A 23,459-nucleotide genomic window follows, 5' to 3' on the forward strand; every position below is an offset into this window, starting at 1 on the left:
CTGGTCCAGACCTCAGACAAAATAATCCAGTAAAGTGCGATATCATCGAACAAAACTAGTAATACTTAATAAAATAACTTTTAAAATGTAAAAAAAAGATGTCTAAATGCTGTTTCAGAAGTCCAACTGAGGTAATGTTTGCTGTTCGTTTGTACAGATAGAGGTTCATGAGTAAACGCGGTTTGTGAACGAGACCGCTGTGTAACTAAAGTTACTTTCAAGCTAGGAATCTTGAAAACTGACTGACCAACAGGTTATAACATAACAGACTATTGTTATTGTGACATTTCTAAAATATTTAACGTTCTTAGTTTCGTTTACAAATATGTTGTGAACGCTAAACCACGGTGCCTAATAAAGTTTCGTTATCTACGTCATGGCAAGTTGCGGTCGGCCATGTTTGTGGACGTACAGGAGCGGTCAATTTAAACCTGTGGAAATTGCTACAAAAACAACGACCGTCTTATAGTACTATATTTTGAAAAACACCACACAAACAATCAATGAAATGGACAAACGTGTATATTCCTTTATAAATGCTTGTTGTGTGGATTCCATAACATTCAGTCTCCTACTGTAAAGCCGAGCACAGACGAAGAGGCGGCGAATCCGGACGAACGAGTTTATCCGTAACTGACAGCGCATCAGAAAGAAAACATCCCCATATATGATTTTCTTTATCTCCTGTAGTACGAGCTCTTAGTTTATTGATGAGTTTATTCCCAGTGGGAATCGGGCTCACCTTGACCCAAACACCCAGAATGCACTGTGTCGCTTACGGTAGTGAAACAACACCAAAAAGCATCGTCATCATGAAGGCAATTTTTACTAAACAAGATGTAAGTTGCTGCATTTTCTTATTGGCCCATATTAAAATTACTATAGTGAATATATAGTAAAATTAGTGTTTTTTTAACCATACTGTAGTAAATTACTTGAATTGATTTGTTGTGGCGATTCTACAGTTGTAATACAACTATAGTAATATAAAACTGACCCAATATTCTAGTTTTCAACAACTATAGGGCGTATTAGTAAAATCTAAGGTATATCACAGTATATCAGCTCTCTATAGTTAATGTTACAGTATGGTGTAGCATTAAGTGTTATAAATACTATTATGTATACAATATGATACACTTCATGATTCAAAACTGTACTACTATAGTAATGTTTCAACATTTTACAGACATTTTTGCATATATTCATTTGATTTGTTTTATTGAAAATTTAATTATTATGAAAACATTGTATTACTTATTTAATACATATAATATTTTTCAAAATTCAGAAAGAAATACCCAACACATTTACATATACATCCTCTCCTAACACCATGAAGTCTGAGTGTATTGCGTGTTTTTCAGGCGTTCAGGCTATTGAGCAGAGTGTTTGCGATGTGACTGATGGCTGTGAATGTGCTGCTCTCTGGAAACGCCTGCAGAAAGTCCCGTCCCTCCTCTAAACTCTCCGTCAGCAGAGGATCCAGCGGTACTGAGCCTACAGACAACAGCAGCTCATGCTTAAAATAATATGGGATGAGGCCACCACAGAATACAATTAAATAATAATACAACAAACTAAATAAATAAATCAGTATTTAAGTATTCTTAATCTTTTTTAGATATTATTTTTTCTTAAAATATAATAAATTATATATACTTGATAAAAAACAATGTGGGATGTGGCCACCAGATCATAAACTAAAAAGAAATAAAAATATATAAAAAATAAAATTAATGAATGATATATATGATGAATGAGATTTATATATATAATGTCTTTAAATTAATTAATGTCAAATGTTTAACAGAAAAATAAGCATGCATTTGAATGTCTTTAGTAACATGAGTTTGTACAATAATAATGCATAAGAAGTCTGAGACAAGCAGAGAAAATATTGATTTTTTATTTAATATTAGTAAAAATAAACATTCTTAATATATTTTAATTATTGCAATAAAATATAATCATTTATATTATAATTTATCATAACTTGCAAATCTGAGACACCAGTGGGAAAGCTTCTAAAATGTTTTATGATGTGATTATTCATTTATCTAAAATGCTTAACTAAAAAAAATAAGCATAAACTTGCACGTTTCATATTTTTATTATACTTATAAAAAATAATATTTAATTTAATTAATATGAATAAATAAAATAAATATGAATTAATATGATTTAAAATGAATAAATTAAATACTATAAGGAAAATTAATAAAATAAAACATTTATCTGAAAAATACATGTCTGATATTTACATTTGACCTAGAAATATTAATTTTACACCATAAAGATATATATATATATATATATATATATATATATATATATATATATATATATATTTTTTTTTGTATTATAATAATAAAACTTTTAGCTTTTTATGGCCTTTTATTGCTCTGATTGCAATGTGGCCCAAGACTTTTGTTCTCATAAGTCTTATAAAAGTCCCCTATGTGTCTTATACTCAAACTCGGGTAAATAAAACACAAAATGAGGTGTTGCACGTTTCATATTTTTATTATACTTATAAAAATGTATTATTTAATTTAATTATTATGAATAAAATAAATATGAATTAATATGATTTAAAATGAATAAATTAAATACTATAAGGAAAATTAATAAAATAAAACATTTATCTGAAAAATACATGTCTGATATTTACATTTGACCTAGAAATATAAATTTTACATCATAAAAAAAAAAATATATATATATATATATATATATATATATATATATATATATATATATATATATATATATATATTTATTTTATTTTTTTTAATTAATTAATTTATTTATTGTATTATAATAATAAAACTTTTAGCTTTTTCTGGCCTTTTATTGCTCTTTGATTGCAATGTGGCCCAAGACTTTTGTTCTCTTATAAAAGTCCCCTATGTGTCTTGTACTCAAACTCGGGTAAATAAAACACAAAGTGAGGTGATGTGCACCATCATGTGGTAAAAAATGGAACAACAATCAATCATAACATTACCTAAAAACGCTGATCCGGTGAGCTTGGCTAACTCCTCACCGCCACCTTTAGAGAAAATGTTACTGCACTCCTGAAAAACACACAAGCGTAATGTCCACATATGGATCAGCACAAGGTATTTACTGTGTGTTTGTGTTGTGTACTCACAGAACAGTGTGGACACACAAAGCCGCTCATGTTCTCCACGATGCCCAGGATTTTGAGGTTTGTCTTCTTGCAGAAAGTGATTTCGCGCCTCACGTCTCCTGTAGACACAGCCTGACATTGGGAAAAGTGTTTATGCATGTTATTCAGCAAACCAGAGAGAGTTACAGTGTTCCAGATCAGTGTTATGACCAGGGCTGACAACAGGTTCAAATGTTTAATTTATTACATCATGTAGTGATTAATTAATCTAATTAAGTGCGTATTAAATTAGAATTATTATGAATACAATTTTGTATATTAGTGCATATTAAATTAGGCCTTTATTATACATTTTATTTATACATTTTGATTAATATGAAAAATATGAAATTGTTTTGTTTAATGATAATTATATCTATACTTAATATTAAATTACAAAGTCTGAGACCACCAAAGAAAAACTAATTAAAAAGAAAAACTAATTTAAAAAGTAATAATTTATATATATATATATATATATATATATATATATATATATATATATATATATATATATATATATATATATACATACATACAGTTGAAGTCAGAATTATTAGCCCCCCTGAATTATTAGACTGCTTGTTTATTTTTTCCCCAATTTCTGTTTAACAGAGAGCAGATTTTTTCAACACATTTCTAAGTATAATCGTTTTAATAACTCATTTCCAATAACTGATTTATTTTATCTTTGCCATGATGACAGTAAATAATATTAGAATATTAGACTAGATATTTTTCAAGACACTTCTACACAGCTTAAAGTGACGTTAAAAGGCTTAACTAGGTTAATTAGGGTAACTAGGCAGGTTAGGGTAATTAGACAAGTTATTGTAAATTGATGGTTTGTTCTGTAGACTATTGAGAAAAAAATATAGCTTAAAGGGGCTAATAATTCTGTCCCTAAAATAGTGTTAAAAAAATTCTAAACTGCTTTTATTCTAGCCGAAATAAAACAAATAAGACTTTCTACAGAAGAAAAAATATTATCAGACATACTGTGAAAATTTCCTTGCTGTGTTAAACACCATTTGGAAAATATAAAAAAAAAGAAGAAAAAAATTCAAAGGGGGCTAATAATTCTGACTTCAACTATATATATATATATATATATATATATATATATATATATATATATATATATATTTTTTTTTTATTGTTATTATTATTGTCATTAGTAAAAAATAATGTATTCCTAATAAATTATTTAATTACAAAAATGCAGGTTAATGTGATAAAATATAATAAAATATGTATAAAACCCCCATTATGTTGCACGAGTATATTTTGGCAATAGTCAAAAATACATTGTATGGGTCAAAATTACAGCTAAAAAATCATTAGAATATTCAGTAAATAAGATCATGTTCCATGTTATTTTACAAGATATATATTGTAAACCATTTATTCAATTAATCTTTAAAGCACTTTTTACAATGTTGATTGTGTCAAAGCAGCTAAATATAGATGTTCAAGTAAATTCTACAGTAAATCTATTAAATTTGGGGCATCCCTATATGTGTGTGTTGGTTTCTTTCTCTTTCTGCCATTATAAGGAGCTTAAAAATATAGAAACAGATGTTTTGTCTATGTGTTAAAATGTTAAATGTTGTAAACTTAAACACATGTAAGGGTGTATGTAAGCCTTTTACACCTGCCATTCTGTTAACTCACTTCCCAGAGTGTTTGGATTCTGAATGTATTGCTTATTCTGTTAAATTCAAATGAAAGCATGAATGTGTGTGCTGGTGACCACTCCACAGGTCAACACACGCATACACAGACACATAGGGATGCACCGAATCACCCAATTTTATAGATTTACTGTAGAATCGACTAGAACTTCTTCTATGTTAAGCTGCTTTGACACAATTGACATTGTGTGTGTGTGTGTGTGTGTGTGTGTTGACCTGTGGAGTGGTCACCAGCACGGCTCCGTCCACTCTGTGTTTGCGCAGGTTTTCCAGCACAGCCAGATGCTCATCTGACGTCCCAGGCGGTGTGTCCACTAGCAAGATGTCCAGCTCCCCCCAGGCCACATCACTGACAAACTGGCCAATCAGAGCTGAGGATGACATGAGACCTGGTGAACACCTCATCATAGTACAAATGCTTAGGTGCCGGGAGAAACAGCAGGGGTCAGACCTGTTTTTTTGGGCCCCCTCCAGATGACAGCCTCATCTGAATCCTCCAGCAGGAAGGCGATGGACATGAGGGCGAGCTGCTGCTGCTGCGGGTCTGCGTATACGGGCACCCAGCCTGAGTCACACTGATGAACCTCTGGCTTACCCACGCTCAGCATACGCGGAATACTGGGACCACAGAGATCCACATCCAGAATACCCACCTGAAACACACACACACTCTAATCACAGCTGAGAGCAGCATCGAATAAAGCAGAATGGAACGGAACAAATAGGATAGAGCACAATAGAACAGAATAGAGCAGAATAAAACAGCAGTATAGAATAGAACAGGGGTCACCAATCTCGGTCCTGGAGGGGCGGTGTCCCTGCACGATTTAACTCCAACTTGCCTCAACACCTGCCTGGGTGTTTCAGCTATACCTAGTAAGACCTTGATTAGCTTGTTCAGGTGTGTTTGATTAGGGTTGGAGCTAAAATCGCCAGGACACTGGACCTCCAGGAACAAGTTTGGTGACCACTGGAATAGAGAATAGCATATTGGAGCAGTATACAATAGAAGAGAATAGAGCAGAATGGAACTGAATAGAATGGAGCAGAATGGAACCGTAGAATAGAAAATAGCATATTGGAGCAGAATATATTTGAGCATAATGGAACCTAATTTAATAGATCTGAATAAAACAAAGTAGTACATAATGGAGCAGAATAGAACAGAACATAATGGAACTGAATTAAAAAGAGCAGAATGGAACAGGGGAGTATACAGCAGCATGGAACAGAACTAAATATAATAGAGCACCATAGAACAGAATAGAGCAGAATGCATCAGAGCTGAATAGAATATGCAATGGCATATTGGAACAGAATAAAACCGAGCAGAATAGAGACACTGCTCGCTGCAGAGCCATTTGAGCAGAGCTGAGCTCCAGCGAGGGGCAGCATGAGCTCTCGTTCTGGCTCCTGTAAGCTGTTTTAATGCGTACACCAACCCCACCCCTAACCCTACCCCCAGTGACATCACTCGTAGAGGAAGTGCAAAAAAGGTGGAGCTCAAGCTCAAGCTCCCCCTCGCTGGAGCTCAGCTCGCCCAAATGGCTCTGCAGCGAGCACCACTTGGCAGAATAGAGCATAATAGAAGAGAATTGAACACAGAGGAGTACAGAATAGAGCAGCATGAAACAAAATATAATAGTGCATAATAGAATCAGGGTGTCTGCAGGGTCCTAAAAGGTATTACAAGTTGAACAATGAATTATGAGAAAATTAAGCCCCTTAAAAGTTTTAATCTGGATTTTACAAGGTCTTAAAGTTTGTTCAAGCATTGTTCAAAGTTTTTGACTCCAAAAAAAGCATAAATATATTTATGTTCCTCGATCCACGCGAGTGGTTCAGGCCGGGGCGCGTCTGACCAAGCTCCTTCATCAGGGAGATGTCACGTAATTTGCCACAAACGTGGGAAGGTGGTGTGATGTGCTCCACATGTAGCAAAATCATAGAGCGAAACTGACTGCAAAATGGGAAAATGTAAGTTTGCGTACTCCTAGTTGGAGAAAGACGAGTTTAAACAGTGGCTGAAGCCTGTCTCTGAAAGCAACCAGTTCATTTTTTTTAAGCTTTGTTTCTTCCGAGCTTATCTGAGTTCTGTTGCATGGTCGTGCTCCATTGATTTATTTTACCAAAACTGTTTATTAAGTTAAAGGCTTGATACTGATTAGAACTTGAAGTGGCGACAAGGCAGCGGGACAGATGAGAATAGAACAGAATAATCACCTTCTTTCCTGCATGTCTGAAGGCGAGGGCGAGTTCAGTGGTGATGGTGCTTTTCCCTACACCACCTTTACCAGACAGAACCAGAAGCACGTGCTTCACCTGATCCAGATTCCCCTTTCCTGACACACACATATATGAGGTAAACGAAACATTACTCTTCTTCATTACTTCACGTTTACATTTAGCCATTTAACAGATGCTTTTGTCCAAAGCGACTTACAATCGAGGAGGCATTCATCGATTTAACAAAAGGCAATATACACAGTGCGCGGGTCACGTTTTTAAAAGAGAGAAGAGTGTTTCTGAAATTGAGGGGAAGTTGGTTTTATATTCGCACATTCGTTCATTTTTGAACAGTGACAACTGATGATACAGTCTCTATATTTTTCCGCTACTTTGAATATTCAGTCTAAATTTCCATGTTAATATGATTTTAGCTCTATTCAATTGGTTGAGAACAATGTTGTGCTTTGATAGTCATTGACTGCTAATATGATGTGAAGTTTATTTATAAACTAATTTGGAGAGGATCACGTGCTTATGATTGCTTGCAGCTGGTCCTGCATTATTCAATTCATGATTCACCATTCAGATGATTCCTAAGCCACTATAAATACCCTAAGCTACATATAACAGCCATCTTCGTTTTGAAGAATCCCCCCTTCCACCCCTACTTCTCCTCCTTTCCTAGATGGGTGGCACGGTAGCCCAGTGGTTAGCACTGTTGCCTCACAGCAAGAACATCACTGGTTCTAGTCCTTACCAAGCCAGCTAACGTTTACATGTTCTCCCTGTGCTCACGTGGGTTTCCCCCGGGTTCCCCTGGTTTCCTCCCACCGTCCAAAATCATGCAACTTAAGTTAATTGACTAATCTAAATCGCCAACATGCTCCTAGTAAGTATTTATCTCTTAAGAGCACTCACTATCTATTCATTAGCTACTACAGCAGGGGAGTTCTCGAGATCTACCTGAGCTCAAACTCCCCTCTCGCCTACAGGAGGGAGCCCCGGGCTCGAGGATCTTATGAGCTCAGGGCCCTCTCCCGGGACAGCATGCCAAACAAGCTTTATAATCAATTATCAGTTAAGTATGAACTCTTGAAATCATTATTTAGAATTTGCAGATAATACTTTTCTGAAATTATGCTTGGAGTATATATTTGGATTATTATATTTGGAGGAAGTCCAAATGTGTGACTACAAAACCAACTTTACCCCAGTGTTTCTACAGGTGGTTGTCAAGCCCACTCACCTGTGTAAAGCAGACTTCATAAACGAGACAATGTTTTTTAGAGATATGGAGTGATTGTAAGAAAGTGTCTTTAAAGTATAATTATATATATATATATATATATATATATATATATATATATATATATATATATATATATATACATACACTGTATTACAATATTTTAACCCTTTAATCTACACTCTAAGAAATGTTTTTGACAAATGTCTTTGGTTAAATTCATAGAACATACGGTTAAATTCATAGATAGTCTATAAGTTAATGTTTTTAACCTCTAATGTTGTACTTTAGTCACTAGTGGTACAGTGATGTAGCATTAATAATGTTGCATAGCTCCAAATGATATAATCCGGGTAAATGTCCAGCAAAACACTGTAATACAGTCTCGATGTCTTAAAATATGACAATGTGGTTTATTTACGCAACAGTTTTACTATGTTTAGTTGCATGTCAAGACACTGTGTTTGCCTTCACATGTATTTCAGTAACGTATCGCTTGTATTATTGCACTTTTACTACACCTTAAATGGGCAACTGTGAAGTGATTCGGTTGTTTTACATAAAAACTTGTCCTGCTAATCGATGTGATCAGACTTACCGCTGCCATCCATGTTGTTTTACTTCCGCAAGTTAAACGTCATTTTGACGTCAGGCGTTTTGGTCCCGCCTAAAGATCAAGCTCATCCAATCGGATGCAGGAGTGAGCCGACTTATGACGCCCAAACTAACGTTTAAAGTGTTGAACAATTTTTATTTTATTTGTATTTATCTGGTTGTTATTCTTTTATTCCACGTGTAATAATGTGTACTGATGGTAGCATATTGCATTTATCTTGTTGTCATGTTCAAATTATAGACTAAATAATATTCAAACGTAAAAAAAGTGTTTTAGTGACACAGATTCATAAAGTAAAGAATAATAAATAGCATTAATATTATTTTCAGATGCGCTTAAACGGATTTATCCTTTTATGCTTGAACTTACTCATGAATATTCATAGTATAATACCAGCCCGCAGTGCATAATAATGCAAATACAGGTTTGTGTTGCTCAGTCGTTTGAGTTCACCGCGTCACTGATAACTGCATGTTTGTCTGTAGGTCATATAATTTGTCGTTTTAGGTGAAGTTGACGGAAAGCCAGCCCGAGCTGATCCTTAAAGCGGCCTTTAATGAGGATGATAGACAGAATGACCTGTCCCGTCTGTCAGGTAGCTACTATGGCGAACACTGTGCACATTGAAAATTAACTACGTAGAAAGACGTTTGTCCAATAAAGCAATCCGATTGGCTGAGAACGAGACAATGTAGGCGGGCGCTACTCCGTCAACCAATGAGATTTTACTGTCGCAAGACGATACAGGAAGGTTCCCAAGCAACGCCGAATGACCTAATTGATAGTCATGAACTACTCCTTTACCATAGTATGATTGATGGCTGGTGTTATTGGTGTGTGTAGATGTAGGTCAGCGCACTAACAGGCATCTGCTATATCACTTACAGCAGCTCCAGATGGAGACGTGTGTTTAAAGCAGAAGATACAAACTCTACGAAACCTTCTCAAGGTATGAGAGCTTTTATGTTTACATTTTGTGGGTCGCAAGTAATAAAACTTTAGCAGAAGTTGTGTTGGGTTGGACGTGTAGTGATTTCTGAAAGTGCACACGTTAAAAACTATCGTCTTAAGTTTTTTAGGTGAATAAAATGAACTTTTCTTGTCATCTCAACTTACATGAATCAAACTGACTCAATATATCAAGTTAAACTTTGTATAACTTACATTTTTGTTGTTGTTGAAACCTGATTAACTTATTAAAACAATTTAAAGCAACATAAACAATATATAAACAGGCTATTAACTTATTAAAACAGGTTAAAACAACATAAAAATATATATAGGTTATTAACTTATTAAAACAGGTTAAAGCAACATAATATATATAAATAGGTTATCAACTTATTTAAAATAGATTAAAGCAGCAAAAAATGTATAAATAGGTTATCAACTTATTAAAACAGGTTAAAACAACATAAAATATGTATAAATAGGTTATTAACTTATTAAAATAGGTTAAAACAACATAAAAATATATAAATAGGTAATTACTTATTAAAAGTAGATTAAAGCACACACACATATATATATATATATATATATATATATATATATATATGTATGTATGTGTGTGTGTGTGTGTATGTATGTATATATATATATATAAACAAGTTACAATTTTATTTATATTACAGTAAAATACAATATTACAATTGCTATATTGTCTTGACTGTTGTTGCATGTTATTACAGTGCAGGATGATGATGATAATAATAATACATATTATTAAATGTCATAACTCTAACCTAACTACTGATATATTTGATCTAGTGTAATTAATATTGTAATTAATAGAGTTAGCATTGATAGTATATTTTATCTATGTAGAAAGTTGTGGAAAAATTGTATCTGTGTAATTGTATGTAATTAATATTTGATAAAGTTTGTGACTCTTGGTGTCGACAGGAAAAACTCTGGTGATTATGGTAGGAAGTTGTAAAGTATATAAACCCGTGCAATATAATGACCATAATCAATAATAATATCAATAAATATTTATAAAGGTAATAACTCTTACTTAACTACTGATATATTCAATCGATTATGATTAGTGAAGGTTTGTAATACTGTTAGTGTGATGATGAGTGTATTTTGTATTATTGTAATTAGTAGAGTTAGTATTAATAGTATATTTTATCTCTATATGAGGTTTGGGGGATATATTTTATTAGTGTGTTTATATGTAATTAATATTTGAGAAAGTGTGTGACTTTTGGTGCTGACAGGAAATACTCTGGTGATTATGGTAGGCAGTTGTAAATTATAGAAACCCATTTTTGTGTGCAATATGATGACTATTATAATTAATAAAAATATCAATAAAAATTAATAAACATGACAACGGAAACTTAACTACTGATATATTTAATTGAGCATGATTGAAGATTTGTAATAATGTTAGTGTGATGATATGTATATTTTGTTTTGAGTTAGTATTGGTAATATTTTTATCTATATACAAGGTTGTGGAATATATTTTATCTGTGTATTTATATGTAATTAATATTTAAGAATGTGTGTCTGATGAAAGGACATACTCTGGTAATTATTTTAGGAAGTATATAAACCCATTTTATGTGCAATATGATGACTATAATAATTAATAATAATATCAATAAATATTAATAAACCTAATAATGCTAACTTAACTATTTATATATGTAATGATTTAAATTTTTGAATATTGTTTGTATTATAATACATATATTTTGTGTTGTTAGTTTGTATTGGTTGTTATTTTATTATTATTCATGTCTGAGGTTTGGAGAATATATTTTATCAGCGCATTTATTTATATTATGCATATGTATTATCAACTTTTATCATAATATACTATGCATATGTATTATTAACTGATCTTGATATATTTATATATATCCTCCAAGTTAAAAGTCAAAATCCATTGTCAAGCACTGTTATCTGCTTTTATACTATTTTATGCATTTTATCTAAGTCTAGTTACCTATAATAATAAATAATTATGCATTCTGTTTTGAAGGTAGGGGTCACGTTATTTGGCAATGAGGAGTATTTGTACTTAATAGTAAATATTAATAATACTAATAACAGCTTTAATAAAAATAGCAACAATAATAATAAAATTTAAATAAATAACAGAATAAAAATACAATGCATAATCATAAATACTCATATATATTTCTCCTTATATATATATATATATATATATATATATATATATATATATATATATATATATATATATATATATATATATATATATGATTTTAACCTAAAACACTGATGTTGTTACCTACTTGAATTACCATGTTGCATTACTTCTTGCGCAATCTTGTTTGTTTTGAATATGTTATGTTATGAAAATGTGCTCGTGCCAGTGTAATGCATACTTACTTGCACCATTGCATTTTCTTAGAAGCACACAACTTAAAAAGAAGGAGCAGTTGGTCAGCTCAGGGCTGGTTGAGGTATCCAGGGCAGGATTCTCGTTTTGGATACACGTTATCCATCAATTAGTGAACACCTGGCTCTGTCGTGTGCACATTAGGGACAGAATCAATTAAATCTTTCAATCCAATTATACATGAATGTATGGAGTATATAAACATTTGCAATGCAATCATAACCTATATGAATATCATTTAATAGGATTTAGCCTACATAAAAAATAAAAATACATTTTAAAGCATGCATTTCTAATGTCTGAGCAATGCTGTTAGAATTTATGAGACCATCAGCTTTATCTGGTGATGCTTTTTTTTTAGTTTTTGGCCTCTTGTGGAGTGTTTTGAAAACTCTTACAGTGTAAACATCAGAATGATCTGAGCAGATCAGATGAAGTATGTCAGACCGGAGTCTCAGATTGCCAGCCGTGGCATATGGAGCAATCAGAAATAGGCCCGAGTGCCAGCCAGCAGTCAGCAATCTGTCGCTGCAAAACAAGTTCATGGCAAAGCCTGACATCTGTGAGTCAGCGGATCAGCTGTAGTGACACTGACATTACTGGGATAGATAGATAGATAGATAGATAGATAGATAGATAGATGGATGGATGGATGGATGGATGGATGGATGGATGGATGGATGGATGGATGGATAGATAGATGGATAGATCGATGGATATAGATAGATGGATGGATGGATGGATGGATGGATGGATAGATAGATAGATAGATAGATAGATAGATAGATAGATAGATAGATAGATAGATAGATAGATAGATAGATAGATAGATAGATAGATAGATAGAAAGGCAGGCAGACAGACAGACAGACAGACAGACAGACAGACAGACAGGTATGGATGGGTGGATGGATGGATGGATGGATGGATGGATGTATATAGATGGATAGATAGACAGACTGACAGACATTAACATATTTTGTGTTCTTGTGTTCCAGGAATGTCTTGGAATAAGTATGCTGTCAATGAAGATGTCCCGGAGACTGAAGCCACACCCATCATCAAGGAGACTGAAGCCACGCCCATCACAAAGGCGACTGAAGCCACACCCCTCACCACAGCCCTCATTTCAGAAGAGAAGCAGGTTGTGGGCTCACAGGTGAACATGAGTCTGGCATTCAACCCTCACACGCTGAACTTATTTCTGTACACATATTATCATGCATTACCTGGGCATCTGGCCAATCAGCGTCTCAAATGAAATGTTTACAGCTTCGTACTGATAAATTTAAAGCAGTCTGTGGGAAATCAAAAGTTACAATGTTTATTTTGCACATTGCTATTCTATATGTGAACAATTTATCTGTGCAAGTTAATCCACCGAATAAAAAAAGGTGAAATCTGAAAAACAGAATAAAAAATATCTGCTTCTGTGTTCAGGGCATCTTCTTCCTTGATTATGTCAGTTTGATGCATTATTCTTAACCACACCCCTTTTACTATTAGTTTGCGACAAGGGAATGCTGCCCCCCCATGTCAAGATTTATTTGGAAGTGGGATGTTGAATAACGTTGAATGACATGATGTTGAATTTTCACTTTCAATCAAGACAAAAATAATAAATTATTTAAAATGCAGTAAATGGTTAAATATTTATTTGTTTTCCATAATCCCCTTTTGGAAACACTGTGGGCCCTATCACACACCCGGCGCAATGTGGCGCAAGGCGCAACTCAATTGTTGTTTGCTAGTTTCAGCTCAGCGCAAGAGTTGTTTTGACATTTTGCATCACGCTGTTTAAATAGCAAATGCATTTGTGCTCATATGTGCGCCCATAGGCGTTCTGGTCTAAAAAAGCAGGCGTGTTTTGGCGCGTTGCTATTTTGAGAAACTATAATAGTCTGTTCTTCAGACCAGAACAAAGCCGGTCTATTGTCCAGCGCAGAGTGCGCCTCGCTTACACACTGCTTAACACACAAGATGTAGAGCAATACGCAAATATCTTTACATATGAAAAATAATTAAAGTATTAAGGATATATATATATAGGATGTAATAAGAATATATATAGGATATAAATATAAAGGATTAAAATATTACAAACATATTATTTTCTAGCCCACATGAATTTAAAAACCACTGCCTTCATGTCTTCTTCATCTCGGGAGGCTTTTTCAGTTAATTTAATTTGCTTTTGTATAATGTTATTATTATTAGCAGTATTATTTATTATATCCATATTTATATTTGTTTTATTAAAAACAAGCTTAGATTTGCCCACCTGCAGGTTTTAGATCATATGGGGCACTGCATGTGTATTAGGATATAACTCAATTTTACTACAACTTTATTCGTTTGCTGGAAATTAGAACTGAATTTAGAAATAGTTTTGAAACAAATCTTTGTGCTTAACAAACTAAATTAATTATTTAAAGGCTAATTTATGTCTGTGCGGTAAGGTTTCCATATCCACGAGAGCGAAAGTGAAACTAGATTATGAGATGCCTTATCTCTCATTCTCGTGCTGTAGATGCTCTGTTTAACTGTTTTCTTGCTAGTGAAATGCTCCGTTTTTCCACTTACACTCACTTTATGTCCTGTAAATAGCAAATGCACTTATGGCACGACTGGCTCTTAAAGGAAATTGGAGAAGAGACTCTGATTGGTTTATTCTCTAAACACACCTATAGCTCATTGAGAAAATAAACTGAACCCTTTTAGACCATGCGCCACGGCGCAAAGCGGATTTTTCCGCCCTTAAATTAGTAAAAGTGGATTCTGACACGCCCTGAAAGCATTTGTGCCCTACGCTTTGCGCATGGACCGTCAAAATAGAGCCCTATGTAATTGTTCAGATTTGTTGTCCTTTAGTGTGAAACCTCTGTTTAATTGCTCCCACACTATTATTTTTCTTAATTTTATTGTAGTTTGGTAAAAAAAATCTATTTTTCAATTTTATTCATATTTTTTTTGTCTAGTTTCCCTTTATATTTTTCTCAAACTTCAGGCTTCACACTACATAAATATAACTTTTTGTACAATTTTTTTACTGCCTGTCTGTCAAGTACATTAACATACTGACATAAAAAATTCAGCAAATTCAAATCTACGCATATTAATTTAACATTATTATACTTTAATATGACTTTAATATAACAACAGTATTATTAACTTTAATTTAACAATGCAAAACAGGCTTTAATTTAAACTAAATAAAAAAATTTGGTCACACTTTACAATAAGGTTCATTAGTTAATGTTAATTAATGCATTTACTAACATGAACAATACATTTACTACTGTATTTGTTCATGTTAGTAAATGTTAGTTGATGAAAATACAGTTGTTCATTGTTAGTTCATGTTAACTCATGGTGCATTAACTAATGTTAACAAGCATGGACTTGGATGTACATGTGCTGTTCATGATTAGTTCATGTTAGTAAATGCATTAACTAATGAACCTTATTGTAAAGTGTTACCAAAATTTTTAATGCCACCTCGATATTTCACCTGTTTTATTTGTTTGTGTTTGTGTGTGTTTGTGTTTGTGTGTGTGTGTGTGTGTGTGTGTGTGTGTGTGTGTGTGTGTGTGTGTGTGTGTGTGTGTGTGTGTGTGCGTGCAGACTGACTCTGTTGGGTATGAGGAGGTGACGGTGTGTGTGCCAGCCGAGATGCCCCCAGTGGTACCCGTGACGGGAGAGTCGTTCTGCCAGTGTCCCGCTCAGACTGAACTCAGCTCAGATGCCCAGATCAGCCCATACACCCTCAGCTGCACCTGCGGAGAGGAGGAACAGGGTGAGCAGTTCACTGTCAGATGCATTTGTGGGACTGTCACTAGAACAACTCTCATTACCTTTAAAACGTTTGGAGTTCAATCATCTACTGTTGAAGTCAAAATGAGCCGCCCTGCTCTGTTTCAAATATTTCCCAAGTGATCTCTAGTATTTCCTATAATATTTTTCCTCTAGGGAGTCTTACTTTTTAGTTTTTAAGTAGTTTTATATTTTTGAAATCTAATTTTAAGGTCAGTATTATTTTTAATTGTCAATTGAACAAGTCATTATTTAAAAACTTGCCTGATTAACCTAACTTGCCTAGTTAACCCAATTTAATCTGAATACTAGTATCTTGAAAATGACCTAGTCAAATATTACGTGCTGAAAACCATCATTGTAGGCTGCAAATATGGTTCCTGTACAAAAAATGAGAGACTAATGCTGAATTTCTCTTACAGTTAACATTTGAAGTCATGTGTTTGTGTGTTCAGGGTGTGATTGGGTTTGGGATGAGGAAGATAAATCCTCCTCTGTGTCTCTGAGCTGCTGGAACCGGACGGTGAGTTTCCACTCGGAGTATAGCTGCGGGACGGCCGCCATCAGGGGCTCCAAGGCCCTCAGCGACGGCCAGCACTTCTGGGAGATCAAGATGACCTCTCCCGTCTACGGCACTGATATGGTGACATATGAAGACACTCATTCATTCATTTTTTTTTTCGGGTGAGACCCGTTATTAATCTGGGGTCGCCACAGCGGAATGAACCGCCAACTTATCCAGCATATGTTTTACGCAGCGTATGCCCTTACAGCTGCAACCCATCACTCGGAAACATCCATACACACTCATTCACACACATACACTACAGACAATTTAGCTTACCCAGTTAACCTATACCACATGTTTTTGGACTTGTGGGGGAAACCGGACCACCCGGAGGAAACCCACGCTAACACGGGGAGAACATGCAAACTCCACACAGAAATGACCCAGCTGGGGTTTGAACCAGCGACCTTCTTGCTGTGAGGCGAGGCCCATATATGAAAACATTCTTTAGTTTTTATTAACATCCTCATTAGCCTCTACCACCAATGGCCTGGCTTTTCTTCCTGGGCTTGAATAAATAAAGCAACAAATTTACATTAAGGGGGGCATATTATACAAAAATCACTTTTATAAGGGGGTTAAACACAGTTGTGTGGAAACAGTGTGTGAATATAACCAGATTCTAATGGTAAATACGTATTAATTTCATTTTTTTATAACCACACTTGATAGAAAGAGTCTGCAGAAACACTCTGACTGACATTCTCCCTTTGTAGGTGTCATCAGAGGGGGAAAGCCCCGCCCACCAGTGACCATCTCCCCCTCATTAGCATAAACAGCTTTGAGTGAGAAGCAGCCGTGCGCCACTAGAGTTATGAGCTGCTGAAGATAATGTCAGCAACTATGATACCTAAATGTAGAGTTTTAGATGAAGCACAAATGAACAGCGACAAGAGTCTCCATTGACCAAGAGTGCCCAAACTTTTTATTATGAAGGGCCGAAGATTAAACCTGATTGAGGCCTGTGGGCCTGTATTACTTTAAAGTTGCCATGGGTAATTTCCTAATTTATTTAAGATTTAAAAAAATAGAAAACATTACGTTAATCGTATTAACTGATGCATTTTTATACATTTAATAATAAACATATTATAGAATAAAAACAATGGAGTTCAATGCTGAAAACACTGGTCAAGCTGCACATCCTTTTTGCATTGATTTTCTAGCCAAAGTCTTCTGCATTGTGCTCTATCCATCAAGTGACAGTATGTAGGTGGGCCTACATTTTAAAAAAATCTGACACATTAATCTAGGTTAGCTTTTTTGTAGCTTAACGATAACACTAACAAACAAAAGATTACATTTATTTTTAATTTAATTATTTAATCTCTATTAAAGGTAATGCCCGACCCCTACCCATCATTCTCCCTATAGGACCCGCGGGCTCTAGTTTGGGCATCTCTGCCATAGACTGATGCATTCTGACATACTGACGCACACAATTTTAGCTTTTCACACAGAAAATGTCAGTCTTTTGAATCTGCCACTATGCTGACACACAGGCATTTGTAGCTCCGCCCTCTTTTGAAAACAACACAATCAATCTGAAATAACAATTTGAATCTAAAGCGACATTCACCAAAACAGCACAATTAAAGCCTAAAAAGGGTCAGTTTCAGAGTTATAAAACATTATCTGTGTGGTATTTTGAGTTGAAACTTCACAAACACACTCTAGAGACATCAGAGACGCATTTCACATCTCGCAAAAAAGTGCATAATAGATCCTCTTTACAACATAACAATAAAAACCAGTACCAAAACCAAAAGGCAAATAAACATTAAACTAAAACTATAGAAATCAATACCAAAACTAAAGAGATGCAATATTCTATAATCCAGTCAGACATCTTCACAATGCTGTCACTCAGGGTATCTGGGGTATCCGCAGGCTCTTAGAAACATTTTACAATGTCTTAAGTTTCTAGATTCTCAATTTTAGGTCTTAAAAAGGTCTTAAATTCACTAAAATATTGTGTTGTGGGTCTTAAATTATTTTAAACAGTTCTTAATTTTCCTGTCTATGTAAAGCTACCCAATCGGGCCAACATCCATTCAATCACAACCATTCTATCTTAATAAAAGTTTATTTATTAACTCTTATTTATTAAATCCATTAACCGACTCTATTTATATTTCTATATATAAACATATGGTTTAACTATCTTCCTTATCGGTTAGCCTTGTGTATGTCTGAAATTTCATTCATAATGGTCTTTATCAAACCTGTAGAAACCCTGGTTACTCCAATAAACATTTGTGATGATGTTTGGAATGTCTGGAAACAGATGTAAATTAATATTTAAATATGCGTTGTTGAATATTTATGACTGCAGATGGTTGGCATCGGGACATCAGAAGTGAACCTGGATCAGTTCAAGCATAGCTTCTGCAGTCTGCTGGGCACAGATGAGGACAGCTGGGGTCTGTCCTACACAGGTGAGGTCAGAGGTCATGTTACCCATAAAAACTGGACTTTATGTCCACCCAATGTATCCTGATGTCTTTTTACGTAAAAAAAGAAATTAGTACTTTCATTCAACATCACTGCTCATTCAAAATCAAAAGGGAGACTAAAGATAATTATAGTGTTACAAAAAAATAAATAAATGCTATTTTTACTTATTATTTTTCATTTATTCATTCATTTACCTTCAGCCTTAGTCCCTTATTTATCAGGGGTCGCCATAGCGATATTTAGTGGAGGCATTTGTACTTATCTAACTCCTTGTGTTCATCTGTGTTATCCTGGTTTAGGTCACCTCCACCATAAAGGGTCAAAGGTGAACTTTTCTTCACGGTTTGGTCAAGGGTCTATTATCGGTGTTCATCTGGACGGCTGGCATGGCACCCTGAGCTTCTACAAGAACCGCCGCTGCATTGGTAAGACAAACCATAAGGCAAATTATTTACCCTCCTGTGACATTCTTTTACAAATATCTCCCAAGTGCTGTTTAACAGAGCTTTTTCAACACATTTTTAAGCATTATAGTTTTAATATGTAATTCATAACAACTAATTTATTTTGTCTTTGCAATGATGGCAGTACTTAATATTTGGCTACTTATTTGCAAGATGCTAGTATAAGTGCAATTTAAATGCTTAGCTAGATTAATTAGGCAAGTTAGGTTAATTCAGGGTTCCCACGCTTCTTGTAAGTGGTTGAAAGCACTTGAATTTCAGACATATGGATTCAACTACTTAAAAACAAACACAGGTCCTTGAAAGTGCTTGAATTCAATTTGAAATGAAATTTGTTTGTGGTGTTATTTCTACAATTGTACTGTGCTGCCTAAGAGCGGCCTAAGTACCATGAATATTTTTCTTGCTCTGTCGAACATCACTTGTGAAATATTTGAAATAGAAATTCCTATGAATAATTTTACACTTTTCATTCTTTCTGAATGTGTTTCTTCCAATCTTTCCTCTTCTGTATTTCCAACTCTCTGTCTGTCTGTCTGCTTTGGTTCTGTCAGGCGTAGCGGCCACTCACTTGCAAAACAAGCGTCTGTATCCGATGGTGTGTTCGACTGCAGCCAAGAGCAGCATGAAGCTGATCCGTTCCCACTCTGCGCCCACCACACTGCAGTATCTGTGCTGTACACAACTGCGGCGAATGCTGCCGGCCTGCGCAGACGCTCTGCGCGTGCTGCCGCTGCCGCCAGGTCTGCGTCTTCTGCTGGCCAATCAGCTGGGCTGGGTTTTAACCCTCGGCTGCGCAGATACAACCACCAAAACAGAAGAAGGCCACTGTGATCAATACACAAGCCTCCTCCCTTCCCATGATCCCACTGACACCAATGAACGCGTTTTTATTTCTAGCTCCTTCCCTGATAACCCTGATGAAGACGATCCTTTAGATTCCGCCTCTGTATACATCGATTCCTGTTCAGATGATTCACATTATCAAGATGCTGTGTCTGATGAAACCTGCTATCTTGAGCCGTCCTCTCCTTCTGACGTCTGCTGTGGTTTCGTTAAGGATCGCACTTCGTTTCTTAATCCTGAATTTCAGCATATTTCTGCTTCTTGTCTTTATTGTGATCCACCATTGTCCGTTTCTAGCGGCGGGAGGAAGGTTAATGATGCTAATTCAGCTTATAAACCAGGGAACGAAGGTTCCTGCGTTCTAAGCCCCTCCCACACACACTCAGGCCACACCTCCTTCTGGCCTGACTCCGCCTCCGAGAGCGAATCCGATGAATGCTCTTCTGATCGAGAGATGTATCAGAGGAAACGCTGCCGCTGGACATGAGACGTAATGTTTACATCGTAATCAGAGAGTATTTTAAAGGGAGATTTTTTCATTTGTTCATCCTCATGTGCTTACAAACACACACTAACACATACATACTTGTATACATGACTTACAGGGACACTCTATAGGCGTATTGTATTGTATTATACAGGGTGGGCCATTTATATGGATAGACCATAATAAAATGGGAATGGTTGGTGATAATATTGTCCTGTTTGTGGCACATTAGTATATGTGAGGGGGCAAACTTTTCAAGATGGGTAGTGACCATGGCCACCATAGAAAATAATAAAAACATGCCGTGATTTCAGACGGGCCTATTCATTTTTATATAACAAAATACCAATGATTTACCTTTAAAAGATATATATATATATATATATATATATATATATATATATATATATATATATATGTATGTATATATATATATATATATATATGTATGTATATATATATATATATATATATATATATATATGTATATATATATATATATATATATATATATATATATATATATATATATATATATATATATATATATATATATGTATGTATATATATATATATATATATATATATATATATATATATATATATATATATATATATATATGTATATATATATATATATATATATATATATATATATATATATATATATGTATATATATATATATATATGTATATATATATATATATATATATATATATATATAAATATATATATATATATATATATATATATATAAAATAGGTATTTGGTAAAATAATCTAGAGTTCCAATACCAAAGAAGTAAAACATTATTTTGGCCACTTGTCATTTTCTGCAAAAAAAAAAATGCTCTAAATTACATTATTTTATTTGAAATTTGTAAGAAATGTTATCAGAGCATTATGCAAAAATACAGATATTACCATTTTACTCACACACACCTAATAAATGCAGAACATCCAGAGAAAATGGGAATTTTCAAGTGGTCTTTTAATTATTTTTTTAAGAAATGTAAAAACAGGACTTATAATTTTTCAACCTAGGCTATTAAATATGTGCTAATTAATAATATGTATGCAACAGTACAAGTGTATGTCTAATACTTCGTAGTAGTAGTAGAAATAATAATAATAATAATAATTATATAATATTAATATAAACACTGATATAATGGCCAATTTGTGCAGCTCAAACAAGAATTTTTCAAGTTCTATAATGATTAAAATTGGCTGTAATTGTTATCAAGTTTTAATCAGGCATCTAATATTGCATCCTACAGAAGAAACAAAGCCATGTGGGTTTGAAACAACATGAGGGTGACTAAATGATGATATTTCTTACATTTACACACCGTACAGTTCATCTCCCTCGCCAAAATATCCAAAATTCCTTCGCTGGACTTGTTGAACAAACGATTAGGGTTCAGGATGACGGTTCTCATCAGCATCCTCATTTCCAGTGCCAATATTTCTAGTCTTTTCTTTTCTCTTTTAACTAAAGCTAGACAAACACATGCCAAACATCATTGACATTAGCAGTATTACTATAGCCATCAGTTGTTTAATACCTCAAAACCAGCAGATTAATGCTGTAAGACTGTGAATTAACGCTAGATATACTGTACAGTGTTGCATCTATTAAAGGTTTCATTAGGACGTCACTGATCAATATCTGAGCCTGAAATTAAAGCAGTATTTTATTTAGGTGCATACAGTATCTGATTTGCTAAATGCTCTAGATTGTGTATTTTAGTTTCCTTTGTTCTGTATTTATTCTGTTATTAGTGGGATTGGAGACTGGTTTATTATATACACACTATATATGAGTGACGAGTGCGTGATTTTGTACTTTTTTTGCATGTTTTCTTACTGATTAAAAAATAATAAATAAGTACAAAAAAGCTCTTTCATTGTTCTTGATGAATCAAGACACAGATTCAGAAAGAAAACAATTCTCTGTTTACATATTTTGTCCACATACAGTTAAAACCAGAAGTTTACATACACTCTATTGACCTTATTCTAAAATGCGGAAGTGCGCCTGTTTTCGCGATTGTCTTAGAACTTCCGATTCAGTCGCCTATGGGAGAAATGACTAGGAATAATAAACGGCAGAAAGCGGTCAAACTACTTGCTCTACAAACAAATGTTTGCATGACTATACAGACCAAGTAGAATAATATAATAAGAAAATATCAAATTGCAACATCAAGCAGCGTAATGAGCAGTTTTTAACGTCAAAAAATGAATAGAAGTGAATGAGACCGGAAGTCTCGAGACAAAAAGATTCAAATGGCAGCGCCCGCTCGTCGGCGGAGAATAAAAAGGAACATAACCAATTTTTTTAAATGTCTGATGGTAAATCATGCTAAATGTTTACTATTTTAGGTCCATTATAGGATTACCTAAATGATTTGCATTTGCTAAATCCCAAAATAATGAGAGATAATTTGTTTTTTGAGAATTTTTTATTAATTTCTAG

General features: G+C 34.1%; 3 protein-coding genes across 7 annotated transcripts in view; 2 read left to right on the top strand and 1 right to left on the bottom strand.

The window, feature by feature from the left end:
• Window positions 1–23,459, top strand: part of tbc1d24 (TBC1 domain family, member 24) — a 126,087-nt gene that overhangs the window by 48,867 nt on the left and 53,761 nt on the right. The gene's annotated exons all lie outside the window — the stretch shown is intronic.
• Window positions 1,205–9,592, bottom strand: nubp2 (nucleotide binding protein 2 (MinD homolog, E. coli)). Of its 4 annotated transcripts, none has more exons than XM_087308872.1 (7): window positions 9,330–9,592; window positions 7,093–7,211; window positions 5,321–5,522; window positions 5,086–5,240; window positions 3,158–3,268; window positions 3,011–3,080; window positions 1,205–1,500 (listed from the first exon to the last, which is right to left on the bottom strand). In XM_087308872.1, the coding sequence occupies exons 1-7, from the start codon at window positions 9,331–9,333 to the stop codon at window positions 1,364–1,366; spliced, it is 798 nt and encodes a 265-aa protein (XP_087164998.1). In that variant the 5' UTR covers window positions 9,334–9,592; the 3' UTR covers window positions 1,205–1,363.
• spsb3b (splA/ryanodine receptor domain and SOCS box containing 3b) lies at window positions 9,468–22,881 on the top strand. 2 transcript variants are annotated; one of them, XM_087310144.1, is made up of 8 exons: window positions 9,468–9,555; window positions 9,848–9,909; window positions 13,341–13,501; window positions 15,967–16,138; window positions 16,611–16,798; window positions 19,059–19,161; window positions 19,480–19,605; window positions 20,199–22,881. In XM_087310144.1, exons 3-8 carry the CDS (start codon window positions 13,343–13,345, stop codon window positions 20,975–20,977), a joined length of 1,527 nt encoding a protein of 508 aa, XP_087166270.1. In that variant the 5' UTR covers window positions 9,468–9,555; window positions 9,848–9,909; window positions 13,341–13,342; the 3' UTR covers window positions 20,978–22,881. The 2 variants fall into 2 exon arrangements, with proteins under 2 accessions (XP_087166270.1, XP_087166269.1); XM_087310143.1 differs by lacking the exon at window positions 9,468–9,555 and having other exon boundaries at window positions 9,763–9,909.

This window comes from Danio rerio, chromosome 24 (assembly GCF_052040795.2).
Source record: "Danio rerio strain M-AB ecotype USA chromosome 24, GRCz13ab, whole genome shotgun sequence".
NCBI classification, from domain to species: Eukaryota; Metazoa; Chordata; class Actinopteri; order Cypriniformes; family Danionidae; genus Danio; species Danio rerio.